This window comes from Vulpes lagopus, chromosome 10 (assembly GCF_018345385.1).
Source record: "Vulpes lagopus strain Blue_001 chromosome 10, ASM1834538v1, whole genome shotgun sequence".
NCBI lineage: Eukaryota > Metazoa > Chordata > Mammalia > Carnivora > Canidae > Vulpes > Vulpes lagopus.
In genome coordinates this window covers 107,320,862-107,338,560 of record NC_054833.1, presented here as the reverse complement: position 1 = coordinate 107,338,560, position 17,699 = coordinate 107,320,862, and the positions used below count along the sequence as shown (strand labels likewise).

At 40.5% G+C, this 17,699-nt stretch overlaps 1 protein-coding gene across 2 annotated transcripts in view; it reads left to right on the top strand.

Moving 5' to 3' along the window:
* The window catches only part of UTP4 (UTP4 small subunit processome component), a 43,528-nt gene that overhangs the window by 21,927 nt on the left and 3,902 nt on the right, over window positions 1–17,699 (top strand). For both annotated transcript variants that reach the window (XM_041769889.1, XM_041769890.1), the window contains exons 7-14: window positions 7,332–7,503; window positions 7,608–7,699; window positions 9,128–9,224; window positions 9,999–10,063; window positions 11,669–11,791; window positions 12,180–12,336; window positions 13,989–14,095; window positions 15,215–15,310. In XM_041769889.1, the coding sequence (XP_041625823.1) occupies window positions 7,332–7,503; window positions 7,608–7,699; window positions 9,128–9,224; window positions 9,999–10,063; window positions 11,669–11,791; window positions 12,180–12,336; window positions 13,989–14,095; window positions 15,215–15,310 (909 nt within the window). The remainder of the gene's footprint in view (window positions 1–7,331; window positions 7,504–7,607; window positions 7,700–9,127; window positions 9,225–9,998; window positions 10,064–11,668; window positions 11,792–12,179; window positions 12,337–13,988; window positions 14,096–15,214; window positions 15,311–17,699) is intronic.

Below are 17,699 nucleotides of genomic sequence, written 5' to 3'. Positions count from 1 at the left end.
ATGCTTGATTTTCTTGCCTGTAAGTTGTTTTTCTGTTCCACTGAACAGGTTTCCTATGAGAACAATTTGATGGTTATTAAAGCCCTGTGAAACATTTAGATGTTATGTGTAACTATAAGAAGAATAACTTGAAATGAGCGGAAGAAATTTCCTTTTTTTTTTTTTTAAGATTTTATTTATTTATTCATGAGAGACACAGAGAGAGAGGCAGAGACACAGGCAGGGGGAGAAGCAGGCTCCATGCAGGGAGTCCGATATGAGACTTGATCCCAGGACTCTGGGATCACACCCTGAGCCAAAGCAGACGCTCAACTGCTGAACCACCCAGGCGTCCCCCCTCTTTTTTTTTTTTTTTTTTTTTAAGATGTTATTTAGTTACCAGAGCATGAGTTGGGGAGGGACAGAGGGGGAGAGAGAGAGGAAGAAGAAGCAGACTCTCTGCTGAGTGAGGAGCCCGACTTGGGCCAATCCCAAGACCCCAAGATCATAACCTGAACCAAAGTCAGACACTTAACCAACTTAGCCACCTAGGCACCTCAAGAAATTTTCCTTTTAAAATAGAGTTTTAAAAAAAAAAAATAAATAAAAAAATAAAATAAAATAAAATAGAGTTTTGAGGGCAGCCCGGGTGGTTCAGTGGTTTAGCGCCACCTTCAGTCCAGGGTGTGATCCTGGAGACTAGGGATCCAGTCCCTCGTCAGGCTCCCTGAATGGAGCCTGCTTCTCCCTCTGCCTGTGTCTCTGCCTCTCTCTGTCTCTCTGTGTCTCTAATAAATAAATAAAATATTTAAAATAAAAGAGTTTTGAAAAGGTGAGGTAGGTTTTATGTTACTTAAAATTTTTAATAGTATCTGTATTTATAGTTTTGTTTATATATATATTCATAATATCTGAAAAGATTAAAAACATTAATGGTAAGTTTTAGGAAAGTTGGAGTGGGCAGGCAGGAGGCAGGCTTAATTTGTACTGTGTACTATTCTATATTGTCTGATTTTCTACCATGTGCCCATAATTAATGCATTGCATTGAATCTTACATACATATGACTGTGAGACATGCCATAATTTTGTTATCATGGAAAAGAAGAAACCCTGCCAATTAAACTATGGTAGTGCTTTTTTTTTTTTTTTAGTGTATAATACAAACTATTATAAATTGACACATTGTTTCAACTTTTTAAAAAAAGATTTATTTTTAGTAATTTTTTTAAAGATTTTATTTATTCATGAGAGACACACACAGAGAGAGACAGAGACACAGGCAGAGGGAGAAGCAGCCTCCATGCGGGAAGCCTGATGTGGGACTCGATCCCAGGTCTCCAGGATCACACCCCAGGCTGAAGGCAGATGCTTAACTGCTGAGCCACCCAGGCATCCCTATTTTTAGTATTTTTTTAAAAAAAATATTTTATATATTCATGAAAGGCACAGAGAGAGAGAGAGAGAGGCAGAGACACAAGCAGAGGGAGAAGCAGGCTCCATGCAGGGAGCCCAACGTGGGACTCAATCCCCAGGACCATGCCCCGGGCTGAAGGCGGCGCTAAATCGCTGAGCCACCCTGGCTGCCCTCACTCTGTCTTAAGTAAATAAATTTTGGGCAGCCCCAGTGGCCCGAAATTTACATTTTACTTATTAGGGAGACTTTTACTTATTAGAGACTCTTAAACATTAATTTTTGCTCTGTCACTTTTGTGCATATGTAACAAGGAAAGTATTAGTGAAATAAGTGAGTAAGGTATTCCGAAAACATCTTCACATGCACGGATGGACTGTAACTTACCTTTAACTTGGTCCTCAGGGTCCATATTTCCCACACTTGCCTCCCAGCCTCCATAGTATTAGTAGTAGTTGCTCCTCTGTAGTCCCAAGATTTTTTTCCTCTTGGGACTCTGTAGTCCCAAACCATTTTTTTCAAATGGTTTTTGACAACCATTCTGCAAGTTGTATTTATTTGGGCTTTGTTGTTTCATTGTTTTTAAGTAGGCTCCACACCCAACTTAAACTCAAAACCCTGAGATCAAGAGTTGCATCTACTAACTGAGCCAGCCAGGTACCCCCCATTCTGCAACTTTGATGTTTGCTCTTTACCTGAAGATGTCATACATATGCAGGTTGACAGCTAGAAGATATCTTGGTTTCAGAGATGTTTAAATGTGGGCAAATGTATGCCTGAGAGTCCATGAATTGTGTACTTATTATTTTTAAGGGGAAAAACGTATTTGTACAAATTGCAACCCTCAAAATGCTTATCACACACACTACACTAGGGCAGATTTGGGTTTGAATCTCAGCTGCAGCACTTAATAGCTACTACGTTCCTTGGGCAGGCTACTTCTTTCTAAACCTCAGTTTCTTCTGTGAAAACAGTGTGCTAGTAATACTTCATAGAGTTTGGGGAGGATTAAATAGGTAGTGCATGAAAGGTGCTAAGTGCAGTATCTGGCACAGAGTGAGTGTGGTATTGGCATTATTTTCACATCTCTTGAAATTGATCCTAATTTGAAGGGTTTTCTCCACTACACTCTTTTGCCAGAAGAGCTGATTATTTTTAGATATCTTTTTAATGGATTTTCATTGACTGAAGAGTGAATAGTGGCAAATACTCAGTCCTTTGATCGTCTTAGATGTCTTGCACCCTTATCAAGTAGGTGAGTACTGATACCTGCAGGGAGTCATAGGGAACATTTGCTTTCATTTAGAAGTCAGTCTTTAGATTGTTTTTCTGTGTGAAACAGTCACTCTGTGATTAAATTAGGACACTTTCCCCTCTCCCTTTCCAGGTCAGCTTTCCCCTTGCTTTGTTCCATCTGTGCCCTAAGAGAGCCCTTTTCTTTCATTTCTTCTATGATCTACCTCCAGGAAAGATGATATGGAGTAAGTTAGTGTTGCCTTCTTTATCCCTCTCTGTAGGTGGGATTTTGTGCAAACTGCCCCACCTTTTTTTGGGGGGGCGGTGGGTAGATGAACTGTTTAGTTGGAGATGGGGAACAGTCTGTGAGCTCCTAAGTTGCTCAGTATCTCCACTTTTGCTTGGGATAATGATTTTCTTTTCTTTTCTTTTCTTTTCTTTTTTTAAATATTTTATTTATTTATTCATGAGAGACACAGAGAGAGAGAGAGAGAGGCAGAGACATAGGCGGAGGGAGAAGCAGGCTCCATGCAGGGAGCCCGATGTGGGTCTCGATCCAGGGTTTCCAGGATCACACTCTGAGCCACCTGGGCTGCCCAGGATAATGGTTTTCAAATAGTAATCTTACAGGAAGTGAGGGAGAGGCTGGTCTGGGCTACCTTATATGCTGACCTTCAGATAAGCTTTCCTTCTTTCTCACCATCATGTGCCTACAAGTGACCTCAAAGAGAACTGGCATAAGGTTGAGGTGGTATGGTGTGCCCAGAGCAAAGGCTTTTGAAGTTCCAGTTTCCTTACCTGTGTGAAGAGCTATTAAATGATTAGGGGGGAAAAAGATAAAAAATCATCATTCATACAGACATGAAGTGGGGGATCCCTGGGTGGCTTACCGGTTGAGCGTCTGCCTTTGGCTCAAGGTGTGGAGTTCCGGGATCAAGTCCCACATTGGGCTCCCTGCATGGAGCCTGCTTCTTCTGCTGCCTATGTCTCTGCCTCTCTCTCCTGTCTCTCATGATAAATTAAAAAAAAAAAATGAAGTGGAAATGTCACAGATTTTCTGTAACTCATTAACTAATGAGGAAACCAGTAAGATATTATAAGCAGTTCAAAGGACAATTTAACAAACAGTCCCATAAGGTCATCAGGGATGCTGAAATGAATTTACTTAAAATTCTTGCAAGACTCAGTGTCCACAGGGCAATTAATAGCTACATTCCACCAGGCAAAGTTATTTTGCATTACTCTCATTACTACAGTTTTTACAGAGTTGTAAAATAGCTCTGAGACAGTCTCAGGGTTCACTAGATAAGGATACCAGTACTTTTTATATACATTTCAAAGTCATTCACAGTTTCACCTTGATAGGTAGGTCAAGTGATACTTAATTTTGCAAGTTACTCCCATAGTTTTTAGAATAGTAAATGTGTAGTTGGTGGCAGTTCCATGTTTATACGTGTTTAGACATGTCATTTCTCTTAACTGGCTGACCTAATCTTCATTCTGTTTGTTTACCTGCTGATCCAGGTTCCTGGCTTTTCTCACTACCTTATCAAACATCCGTCATATCTTCTTTTTTTCCTCCAGCCCAAAGTAATATGTATTTTTATTTTAAAAAAATGATTTATTTGTTTATTTATGAGAAAGAGAGAGAGAGAGAGGCAGAGACACAGGAGGAAGGAGAAGCAGGCTCCATGCCAGGAGCCTGACGGACTTGATCCCGGGACTCCAGGATGGCACCCTGGGGCCAAAGGCAGGCGCCAAACCGCTGAGCCACCCAGGGATCCCAAGTTATATGTATTTTTAAAAGCTGGTTAAAATTTTTGAGAATATAAAGGAAATTTTTTTATAAAGGAATTTTTTTAAATTACAGATTAAAAAAATAATAAAATCATAGATACACCAAGACGATTTACTTGCTTTATTTAAAAGATGATTTATTTTAGAGAAGGAAAGAGTGTGAGCTGGGGGGAGGGACATAGGGAGAGAGAATCCTCAGGAAGACTCCCCACTGAGTACAGAGCCCAATATGGGGCTCTATCCAAGGATCCTGAGATCAGACACTAAACTGAATGAGCCACTGAGGCACCCCAGACACACTAAGACCTTTTAAAACTAACAGAAAAAATAAATAAATATTTTTTAAAAATAAAAAAAAATAAAACTAACAGAAGTCACAGTGCTCAACATACTGGTAAGAGAGAGCCTTATACTGAGGACCAGGGAACCTGGTCTTTGTGTGATGCTGACGAGGCTGCTTCTCTCCAGGTGCCCCAGGAATTTCAGGGTTTTCTAAACTTTACTCTTTTGACTACAATTTTCTGATTTTTCCTCCTACATTCCCAGTAGTTTACTAGGGTTTTTGTGTGTTTTTGTATATGTGTTACGTGTTGGGCTTTTTTTTTTTTTTTTTTTTTTTTAAATTCATGACCCTGAGATTAAGACCTGAGCTGAGGATCAGGAGTCAGAGACTTAACCAAATGGGCCACCCAGGCATCCCGACTTTACTTTTTTTTTTTTTTTTAATTATTCATGAGAGAGAAAGGCAGAAACAGGCAGAGGGAGGAGGCTCCCTGTGGGGAATCCAATGTGGGACTCTTTCCCAGGATCCTGGGATCACAACCTGAGCTAAAGGCAGACACTCAAGCACTGAGCCATCGAGGTGCCCCTAATCATTTTTGTTTGAAGATTGATTGAGGGCAGCCCGGGTGGCTCAGTGGTTTAGCTCCGCCTTCAGCCCAGGGCCTGATCTGGAGACCCGGGATGGAGTCCCACGTCGGGCTCCCTGCATGGAGCCTGCTTCTCCCTCTGCCTGTATCTCTGCCTCTCTCTCTCTCTCTCTCTCTCTCTCTCTCCCTCTCTGTCTCTACCTCATGAATAAATAAAATCTTAAACAAAAAAAAAGATTGGCTTTTGAGAAAGGGAGAGCATGCGTGTGTGAGCAGGGGGAGGGGCAGAGGGAGAGAGAAGGAGGAAGCAGACTCCCAGCTGAGCACAGAGCCCTCGACCCCACGACCCTGAGATGAGGACCTGAGCAGAAAATCAAGAGATGGGCACTCAACCAACTGAGCCACCCAGTCACCCCCACTTTAACCATTTTTAAGTACATTTCAGTGGCATTAAGTACATTTGTGGTGTTGTGCAACCATCACCTCTTTCCATCTTCAGAACTTTTTCATCACACAGAAACTACTGGTTAGGGACACCTGGGTGGCTCAGTGGTTGAGCCTCTGCCTTCGGCTCAGGACATGATCCTGGAGTTCCAGGATCAAGTCCCACATCAGGCTCCTATGTGGAGCCTGCTTCTCCCTCTGCTGATGCCTGTGCCTCTCTGCGTCTCTCATGAATAAATAAATAAAATCCTTAAAAAGAAAAAAAAACTATTGGTTATACAATAACACCTTATTTCTCCCAGCCCTAATAATCTTTATTCTTTTCTCTGTCCTTATCAATTTGCTGTTCTAGGTACCCCATATAAGTGGAATCATATAATATTTGTCCTTTTCTGAGTTATATTACTTACCATAATGTTTTCGAAGTTCATCTTGGGCCACCCTGGTAGCCCTGCAGTTTAGTGCCGTCTTCGGCCCGGGGTGTGATCCTGGGGACCCGGGATCAAGTCCCATGTCGGGCTCCCTGCATGGAGCCTGCTTCTCCCTCTGCCTGTGTCTCTGCCTGCCTCTCTCTCTCTCTCTCTCTCTCTCTCACTCTCTCACTGTGTCTGTCACGAATAAATAAATAAAATCTTATTTAAAAAAAGTTCATCCAGGGATCCCTGAGTGGCGCAGCAGTTTAGCGCCTGCCTTTGGCCCGGGTCGCGATCCTGGAGACCCGGGATCGAATCCCATGTCGGGCTCCCGGTGCATGGAGCCTGCTTCTCCCTCTGCCTATATCTCTGCCTTTCTCTCTCTCTCTGTGTGACTATCATAAACAAATTAAAAGAAAAAAAAAAGTTCATCCATATTAGACTATTAGAATTTTGTCCCTTTTTAAAGCTGAATAGTATTTTATTATATATGTATATATACACACGTACATACATATATACATACACATGCATATTGCATTATGTCTATTCATCTCGATGTACGTTTGGGTTTTCATCTTTTTGGCTTTTGTGAATAATGCTGCTATGACATCAATATACATATATATGTGTCCCTGTTCACAAATCTTCTGAGGAGATATACACACACACACACACACACACACACACACACATATATATATATATATATATATATATATATATATTTAAGATTTTATTCATCCATTTATGAGAGACACAGAGAGAGAGGCAGAGACAATAGGCAGAGAAGCAGGCTCTATGCAGGGAGCCCGATGTGGGACTCGATCCCAGGTCTCCAGGATCACGCCCTGGGCCAAAGGCAAACACTAAACCACTGAGCCACCTAGGTGTCCCTTTTGTTGCTTTTCTAGTAGCAACTAGTTTGTGTATTTGAAAGCACTATAACAGCTTGAGGTACATATTGTTAATTTTGTCAGTAGGGAGCATATCACCTATGTGTAAGCTTGCTCCTCTGATGGAATTGTCACCTTCTGGAGGAAAAAGACCCCATAACCTACCTTCCAATTCTGGGCATAGGTTTTCCCCTAGGCTGTGCAGACAGAAAACCTCAGGGAATATCTTTCAAACTGGGCCCTGTTTTGCTTAAATGTACCTCCCTAATGATTTAATTTCTCAGCAAGAAGACAGTTTCGTGGTGGGCACAGCCGAGGGGACAGTATTCCATTTTCAGCTGGTCTCTGTGACTTCCAACAGCAGTGAGAAGCAGTGGGTGCGGACAAAGCCATTCCAGCATCATACACATGACGTTCGAGCCGTGGCCCACAGCCCGACAGCATTGATATCTGGAGGTAGGTTGCACTCTCTGCCAGGCTGCTGCTTTACCCAGGCCATGCAAGACTTTTTCTAATTCTGATGCCTTCTCCCTACCCCCGCTCTGCTCTTCCTGCCCTAGGCACAGACACACACTTAGTCATTCGTCCTCTCATGGAGAAGGTGGAGGTTAAGAATTATGATGCTGCTCTCCGAAAAATCACTTTTCCTCATGTAAGTATCACTCCCTAGCCCCCACTCTCCATCTGTCCCATTAGCCTGAGTACAGCTCACACTTCCTGGGCAAATCTGTAGGACTTGTGTCATTACTTACCTTCTTTGTTTTTCCCTCTATTTTTGAGGTAAGCCTCTCACAAAGACATTTACAGGAACCAAGAGATTTATAGCACTCCTACTTCACTTTCTGGAGTCATCATTCCCTTTTCCAGATAGTTGTGGTTTATGGGGAGTTTATTTGTGTTTTTAAGACTGGACTCCTGTTGGAGTGAGAGCAGGAAAATCAAGACTTCCAGTGTTCCTTCCTAGATAAAAGGACATTTTCTTCCCCAAGCTAGAAACTCTTCTGCCTACTACTTGCTTCTACATTCCACTCAACCAGCAAATGTTACTGAGTCTACCTCTTCATTGTTTTGTGAATCTAGTCATTTCTCTTTGTCTACGCTGCCATTATCCTAGTTTTAATCAGTGTCTTTTCTCATCTGGACTCCCTTGTTAAATGGTCTCCTTTTATTTACATTTGTGTCAATTCTGGCCTATTATTGATCCTCTCAAATAACTCATCATTCCATGCTTAAAAGCCTTTGGTGGTCCCTGTTGCCTTCAGGAATAAGACCTAATTCCTTACCATGGCTTATGAAATCTGCCTTGGTCTGCCCATGGTCCTTCAGCATCTTCTCTCACTTCTTCTGTCAAACACTTGTTGCATCCCATCCCTACCCCTACTCAGTTTAGTGTGCTGAAAGACTATTCCCTCTGAGGCTCTCTGGACTTTGAGCTGTTTTACATGCCTATCACTTTGCCTGGAGCATCCTGCCTTACCTTTTTTTGCTTGATTAGTCTTCACTAATGAGCCTCATCTGGGCTCCTGTCTTTACTCCCACGAGCCTAGATTAGATATCTTTTCTACTTTTTTTCATTACATACTGTGCTCAGCTCTGTTAAAATTCTTTATTACATATGTATATTTTAACATATATATATATATTTTTAAGAGTTTATTTATTTATGAGAGAGAGGTAGAGACACAGGCAGAGGGAGGAGAAGCAGGTTTCATGCACGGAGCCCAATGCGGGACTCGATCCCGGGAATCTGGGATCATGCCCTGAGCCAAGGGCAAACACTCAACCGCTGAGCCACCCAGGCATCCCTAGCTCTGTTAAAATTCTTGACACTTAGTGCGGTTGCCTGATTAATTATTTGTCAGCCCTTTTAGACTACAAGCTTGAGGCCAGTAGCTATGTTTTTATTTACTGTTAGGTTCTTAGTCCCAGGATAGTGCTGGCATATGGTAGTACTTAGAAAATTTTTAACAAGTACATGGATTTCAACAGTAAAAAATGTGCTAGGGTGTTGCTACTGTATCTAGTACTGAGGCAATAGAATACCTTGGCTTATTTATCACTTTTAAATTTTTGGATACAGCGACGTCTCATTTCCTGTTCAAAAAAGAGGCAGCTTCTCCTTTTCCAGTTTACTCATCACTTGGAACTTTGGCGACTGGGATCTACAGTTGCAACAGGTACAATGGGAGTTTACTTTTCCAATAAGAAAACTGGAGAGAGAAGTAGAAAATTAGAATTGCAGTTGAAATTTTGCTTGTGGAAAAACGGAAGTAGATTTTTCTGTGTCTTTGGCAGCTTTTGGGCAGAGCAAAAGAGTTCTTCAGTGTTAGAATCATTAGCAGGATAATGATTCTGTTAAAAGTTGATGATTCTATAAGGTACACTGTAAGGCATAGTGGAGGTAAAGGTTCAGTTTGCCCCATCTTGACTGGGATCAAAACAAGCTGCTGAATATGATAAGGGTTAATGTTGGGGAGTGACAGTCCTACAGTGAAAAAGAAGGTCACGTTAATCTTACTAGGGTGATAGCCTTAGTGGCCTTGTGTATGACGTGGTCTGGAAGTGTTTGGGCTCTATTGTTTTATAGTCGGTGAGAGGTTTTTGCTTTAAATTCCAAAATGAGCAAATGAAGTTGTAGTCAAAGCCACGCAAACCCCGCTTCCACCTACCTGCATGCCTGGCTGTGGGTTGTAGCTTCAGAGAATTGATGATATACCTACCATAGGCCATATCCAAGGCACCCAAATAGAAGCTAAGAAAGTACTCAGTGCTTTCTGCCTCCTGTAAGCCCACTGTGGGTTTACGAAGTCAGACATTTTTCTGGTTTCCTAGTGGTAGCGATTCCGTTCTACTCAGGAGTGACTTTTTAGTAAAAAAAAAAAAAAAAAAAAAAAAAAGTACAAATGATCTTTCTTTGAGAAGGAAAACCTCAGGGAAATTTCTTGTTCCAGGAAAGAATGGGGATACCCTTCCACTTTCTAAAAATGCAGATCATTTGCTGCACCTCAAGACAAAGGTAAGGAAGTTTAATGGTGTGTTCAGGCTCTGAAATCCAGAACATTTTTCTTATTCTGAATTTTGAGGGTTATTTAGTTGGTACCATAAACTGTAAACTCTTAAATGATTTGAATGAAGTACTATGTCAACAGAACTAGGTAAGTTGGGCATTCAGAATTTATTGGATGAATGAATAAAGGAAATTGTTTTTTTCTTTTTTTTGGTATTATTATATAAATAATTTGCATATTTTTTAAAAACTAAAATGGTACAGGCAGCTCAATCGGTTGATTTTGACTCAGATCAGAGTTGTGACATGGGGCCCTACATCAGGGTCCACGCTGAGTGAGGAGTCTGCTTAAGATTCTCACCCTTCCTCCGCCCCCCTCACACATGCTCTCTCTAAAAAAAATTAAAATTAAAATAATAAAATGGTACAAGAGTACAATGAAAAAGCCTCCTTTTTGGGACACCTGGGGGTGACTCAGCAGTTGAGCACCTGCCTTCAGCCCAGGGTGTGATCCTGGAGACCCAGGATCGAGTCCCACATCAGGCTCCCTGCATGGGGACTGCTTCTCTCTCTGCCTGTGTCTCTGCCTCTCTTTCTCTGTGTCTCTCATGAATAAATAAATAAAATATTTAAAAGAAAGCCTCGTTCTTACCCCAAATCCCAGTCCCACTCTTCAGAGATAATCACTGCCAATAGTTTCTTGTACATCTTTCCAGAAAAGATTTCTACCCATATGTGCATGTGTATGTCATTTCTTTCCACAGTGATGAGAATACAATATTCAAAATGTTTTGTAAGTTCCTTTTAAATGTCTTTTTTTTTTTTTTTTTAAGTTTTTACTTTTTTTTTTTAGTAATCTCAACACCCATCGTGGGGCTTGACCTCACAACCCTGAGATCGAGAGTCACATTCTCTTCCGATTGAGCCAGCTAGGCACCCCTAAATGTCTTTATTTTAATTTCATAAATATTTGTGAATACATTCTTACTGGAAAGAATTCAAACAGTATTTGTAGTTTATAGCCTTGACTACCTCTTTAATTCTAGTTCACTCTCCCAGAATAATTATTGCTATATAATAACAGTATTGATTCACTGTATGTCCTTCCAGATCTTTTTCTATGTGACACAGATGTGTGTATCAGTACATACATTTAGATATTTTGTGTTTTTTAATTACATAAATGTTACATTAAACTTCTCCTTTATTTTGCAGATTTTTTTATTTACTATTTCATGGGGAGCTTTGAGGCAGGTATCATAAACAAAACCCAGAAAATCAGTTTTCTAAGCCACCTGGCCTCCAAAGCTTTACTGCATCAAATGCCTTTCTTCTCCGGTTTCTAAAGTTAGAGTTTAGTATGAAGCTATCTTTAAAGTACATGATGGGCAGAGATCAGTTCTTAGTATTCATAGACCTCTGTTCTTGGTTTTGGAAATCAAGCCACACCATTTAGGTGCTGTACCTCTGAAATAATCATAGCATATCAGTGTCAGGATTATGTGTAGGTGTTGTGGGTATATCCAGAGTAGCAATAGCTTGAGGATTCATGTCACAGGAACCTTATCATGTGAAGTTTTTCTGGTTATTCATCTTGATTCCAAACATTGCCAGGGTCCAGAAAACATTATTTGCAGCTGTATCTCCCCGTGTGGAAGTTGGATAGCCTATTCTACAACTTCTCGTTTTTTTCTTTATCGGTTGAATTACGAACATGACAACATAAGCCTCCAAAGGGTAAGTAATAACACAATGTCTGGTTAAACAATAAGAAATTTCATAAGTGATTTTTATGTGAAGTGGAATGTACTGGATATGAATCTTTGCTCAGTAAAAAGCTATTTGGAGGCAGCTGTTATAAAACTGTCTTAATTTTGAATCAATTTTATTTTTGGAGGAGTAGGGAAATGCCAGAAAGTGACACTAAAGGTTAGGCTTTTGAAGAGATGAAAGTGGGGGATGGATAGGTTATAATAGGCATGTCAGTGTTCCAGGTTCTTGGTCAGTTGGCTTTCTTAGGTACGGGAAGCATTAATGTCATTTAAGCCTGGCTGTGATTATTTTTGATGGATTCTAGGTCTGTCTTCTCTGTCTTACTGGTTTTTTCCTACTGGTTCACCCCAAGGTTTCCAAAATGCCAGCATTCCTTCGCTCTGCCCTTCAGATTTTGTTTTCTGAAGATTCAGCTAAGCTCTTTGTGGCATCAAATCAAGGGTCTCTACATATTATTCGCCTGTTGGAAGGAAGCTTCAAGCACCTGCATACTTTTCAGCCTCAGTCAGGTAGGAACTTGGTAACTGGCCAAAGGAGAGAGTTGTCAGTCTCTGTGTATCTTTTTCTCCCCCCTTTTTAAACATCACTCATTGTTGGGATTCCCTAATGCTCTTCTCAGCCCTGTAAATACTCACATGTTTGCAATTTAAAGTAGGAGGAGATATCTGGCAAGTGAAAACGCTTTACGAGATCTGAAATGTTCCTTACACCTACTCTTTTCTCACTGGGTTTTTGATTCCTTATTTGGGGCCAGAAGTTTCATCACCCTTCCTAGAGTTTTGTTAGCAGAGCAAGAAGAAAGTTAAAATCCTCTGTAATCCTGACATCCAGAAACAACTACCATTAATATTTTTGTGTATTTCTGACATGTTTGTACAGAGGTATTTTTTAGACTTTTTTTGTTGTTTTTATTTTATTTTTTTAATAAAGGTTTATTTTTTTTAAGATTTTATTTATTTATTCATGAGAGACAGAAAGGCAAAGACATAGGTACAGGAAGAAGCAGGCTCTTAATAAAGATGAACTTAAACATGCAGTTTTATTTCCTGTCATATAAAGTTCACGATTGAATTTCTCATGTTCTTTGAGAGCATGAGTATGCATGACTGAGAAACTGTATAGATAACTATTGCTGAGTTTATGATTGAGAACTTGCTTAGACTCCATCAGCCTGGAAAATCAACTCTTTTAACTTAAACTCTGTCACTGTTCATAAGCTGTTCCAGAAGCATACAGGAAAAGAAACCCACAGGTTAAGAGTCAGATAAAATAAGCGGCAGTGTGTATTGAGTACATGTTATTATTAAAAAATGTAGACTCTGTTTTGCATTTAGCACCCCTTAAAATTAGGCTCTGTGTTATAGACATCACATTATTTGTTCCTCCTGTTTTATCTTTTAACCTCTTACACGCTGGTTTCTTCATAGCCACCAAGCCGCTATTCCAGTCCTTTTCACTTAGTTTACTTTGTTCTCTATCCTTTTCTGCCCACTCACCCATCCTTCAGCACCTGTTTTATGTCTTATTATAAAGCCTTTTCAGGACGCCTGGGTGGCTCAGCGGTTGAGTCTTTGGCTCAGGGCATGATCCCAGAGTTCTGGGATCGAGTCCCACATCAGGCTCCCTGTGAGGTGCCTGCTTCTCCCTCTGCCTCTGCCTTCTTTCTGTGTCTCTCATGAATAAATAAATAAAATCTTGAAAGGAAAAGAAAGGGAAAAGGAAAGGGAAAAGAAAAGAAAAAGCAGCCCAGGTGGCTCAGCGGTTTAGTGCCTCCTTCGGCCCAGGGCATGATCCCAGAGACCCAGGATCGAGTCCCACATCGGGCTCCCTGCATGGAGCCTGCTTCTCCCTCTGCCTATGTCTCTGTGTGCCCCCCCCCCCCCAAACAAACAAACAAACAAATAAATCTTTTAGAAAGAAAGAAATCTTTAAAAAAAAAAAAAAAAAAAGCTTACTGGCTTTTATTATCATCTTCGTCCCCCCCCCCATAAAAATAAATAAATAAATAAATGAATGAATGAATGAATGAATAAAATCTTTTAGAAAGAAAGAAATCTTAAAAAAAAAAAACAAAACTTACTGGCTTTTGTTATCATCTTCAGGCCAAAGCTGGCTATGAACAGTGAATTCAGAAGACTAAACTGTTACTCTGTCTGCACAGGGACAGTGGAGTCCATGTGTCTTTTGGCAGTAAGTCCAGATGGGAATTGGCTGGCTGCATCAGGTACCAGTGCTGGAGTCCATGTGTACAACATAAAAAGTCTGAAGGTGAGCAAGGTTTAAGGAGCAGGAAACAGAAGGATGTTAGCTCTGCAGTTACAAGACTCAAGGCAGATTGATATGCCCTAGAAAATTACTAGGCTTTTTTTTTTTTTTTTTTTAACTAAGAATTTTTCCTGTTTTATTTGTTTGGAGCCCAAAAACTAATCTGCAGTATTAAAATCAGTTAGTGGGAACAGTGAAAGTACTTTTGTACAGAAGTTTGAAATTAAGGATTTATGGATAATGAATTCACATCCAGGTTATTTCTATATTATGAAGAGGAGAATTCGAATTTACCCAGATGAATAGTTGCAGGTAGTAACAATTTCCTTTTAATAGATGCCTTGTAATCTCAAGGTATTTTTTTCCCTTTTTTTTAATTTAAATTCAATTTGCCAACATACAGTCTAACACCCAGTGCTCATCCTATCAAGTACCCTCAAGATATTTTTTAATTAAATAGAAGTTAGAGGAATAGCAGGAAAATACTTTCACTAATTAGTAACGATCTTGTCCACACTTGAATTAAAATAACCCCGTAGAAGTTTTCATCTTCATAAAAATTATATAAGTAATATAATAAAAATATAAGTAATATAATAATGCCCAAACTGGCATTAAGCATCAGATATTTAAAGAACAATACCAAACTGTACCATTGAATGAGTTTGCCTGCTAATTGCATTACTTAATCTTGATGACCTTGTGGCAGGAGCACGTACTGCTCTTTGAACTTTGCCTGGCATTTAAGAGTGCACATGTCTTGCAACTGTATATACATGTCCATGTCTAGGCATTAGTTTCTTTTTTATCTAGTGTAGAGCTATAGATTCCTTGTTCAATGACATATTTATGAGCAATTCATACAGATAGATGATAGCAAAAGCTTTACTCTGAAGTTTTCTGCAAATGCTGTCAGTTTTGTAAGCAGTTACAAGTGGTTTTGTGTTTGCTTGTTTTAATGAAATTTAGGTTTATTTGGAGATACTGCCTGATGTTTTGGGGAGCTTCCATAGAACTCTTTGAGTTCTAAGGAACATTATTTAAAACCACAGACCTAGAGCATCCAGCCTTCCCTGAGGGAAGGTATGTAGAATTGTCTTTTGTATCTGTTATTTGTTCCAGCTTCACTGCACAGTACCTTCCTATAATTTCCCTGTAACTGCTCTGGCCATCGCCCCCAATACCAACAACCTTGTCATCGCTCATTCTGACCAGCAGGTAAGAGATTCGAATGTTTTCTAATTCCTTTCTGTTGGATAGTAACTAAAAAGCTAATGACAATTTTGGAGGAGCCTTTGTTTGAATGTAGTGGAAGATACACAGGTAGTTTTCTCTTGTGCAAAGTAAAGCTTCCATGTATCTAGCTTGGGTATTTATAGGCCAGTAATATCCTTTGGCTTGATGGGCACATGGAATGATGAAGCTCTGAGATTATAGAGTAAAGGGAGGGATTTTGAAGTACTCATTTTATTGGTTATTTTAATTGTTTTTTTTTTTTTTTAAGATTGTTTTACTTCTTTCTGAGAGAGAGCAGAGCTAGCAAGAGAGAACATAAGTGGTGGAGGGGGCAGAGGGAGAGGGAAAGCAGACTCCCCTGCTAAGCAGAAAGCCCAATGCAGAGCTCAATCCCAGGACCTGGAGATCTGAGCCAAAGGCAGACGCTTAACTAACTGAGCCATCTCAGTGCCCCTGGTTATTTTAGACTAGAGATGATATGGACCCAGGTGTTAGACTGGATATGGGATGGAATAAGACCTTGAAGTTGGGAGTAACTAAAAAAATCATGAAATTTGCCTTCACTTTGGCAGATACAGAAATTAGGCCATTGCTGGGCAGCCTTGGTGGCGCAGCGGTTTAGCGTCGCCTGCAGCCCAGGGTGTGATCCTGGAGACCTGGGATCGAGTCCCACATCGGGCTCCTTGCATGGAGCCTGCTTCTGCCCGTGTCTCTGCCTCTCTCTCTCTCTCTCTCTCTCTGTGTGTGTTTCTCATGAATAAATAAATAAATATTTAAAAAAAAAAAAAAGAAAAAAAATTAGGCCACTGGAAAGAGTAGCCAAAATGAGTGCATAGCCCACTGTTTTTTTCTATACCAAATTGTAAGAAAATCTTTAAAATAACTGAGTTATAGCTGTTGTGAAATGGAATACATTGTGAAATGATCAGTACTTGATGATGATCCTGATCTGTAAAATGGGCATAATACCTCTCATTGAGCTGTTGGAAAAATAAAGTGTGATCTGAGTAGCACATATAAGTAGATTGCTGGGCAACTGATGCTTGCTACTTTAATAGTTTTTACACTCACGTGTGTGTGTGTGTGTGTGTTCAGTCCACAAAATGAAACCTTTCATTTCAGTTTCGTCAGTTTGTGACCTTGTTCAGTAACCGAAAGATTAGTGAAGCCACATCCTTGTCTTTTTTTTATTAAAGATAGATTTATTTATTTATTTATTTATTTATTTATTTATTTATGAGAGAGAGAGAGAGAGAGAAGGCAGAGACACAGGAGGAGGGAGAAGCAGGCTCCATGCCGGGAGCCCGACGTGGGACTCGATCCCGTGACTCGGACTCCAGGATCACACTCTGGGCCAAAGGCAGGGGCTAAACTGCTGAGCCACCCAGGGATCCCCCACATGCTTGTCTTTATCACACATAATGTCCACCTGATGCCTTTTTCTGGCAGTTGGTCCCTTAGGTGCTTTAAATCTAGTAGGAAATTTTTTTGTACATGTTAATAAAAATGAGTAGAGTTGATAATGCACAATGCTGTGAGGATACAGGAAACACCACTTCATACACTGCATATATTAGTATGGCCCCTTTAGAGGACACTTTGAGATGCATTTTTTAAAAATTAAATACACATAATCTTTGAATCAGAAGTTTCAATTTTAAGAGTTCTTCCTGGGATGCCTGGTGGTGCAGTTAGTTAAACATCTGACTCTTGGTTCTGGCTCAAGTCTTGATCTCAAGGTTGTGAGATAGAGCCCTGCCTCAGACTCCATACTCAGCGTGGAGTCTTCTTAGGGTTCTTTCTTCCTTGTGCACTCACATGCTTGGGCGCGTGGGCGTACTCGCACTCTCTCTCTCTCTCTCTCTCTCTCTCTATCAATCAATCAATTTTTAAGAAGAAAGAAAAAGTTATTCCTATAGATCTATGCCTTCAGTGGTACAAAAAGACAGATAATCAGTGTAGCTTTATAACAGTAAAATATTGGAAATAGTGTAAATGTCCATTAAACAAATTAGATAAGTAAATCATGGTACGTCCAAAAAGTGAATACATTGGGATCCCTAGGTGGCTCAGCTGTTGAGCGTGTGCCTTGAGCCCAGGGTGTGATCCTGGGGTCCTGGGATCGAGTCCCTCATCGGGTTCCCTGCGTGGACCCTGCTTGTCTCTCTGCCTATGTCTCTGCCTCTCTTTCTCTATGTCTCTCATGAATAAATAAATAGAAAATCTTTTTTTTAAAAATGTGAATACATGGGGCATCCCCGGTGGCGCAGCGGTTTGGCACTGCCTGCAGCCTGGGGTGTGATCCTGGAGACCTGGGATCAAGTCCCACGTTGGGCTCCCTGCATGGAGCCTGCTTCTCCCTCTGCCTGTG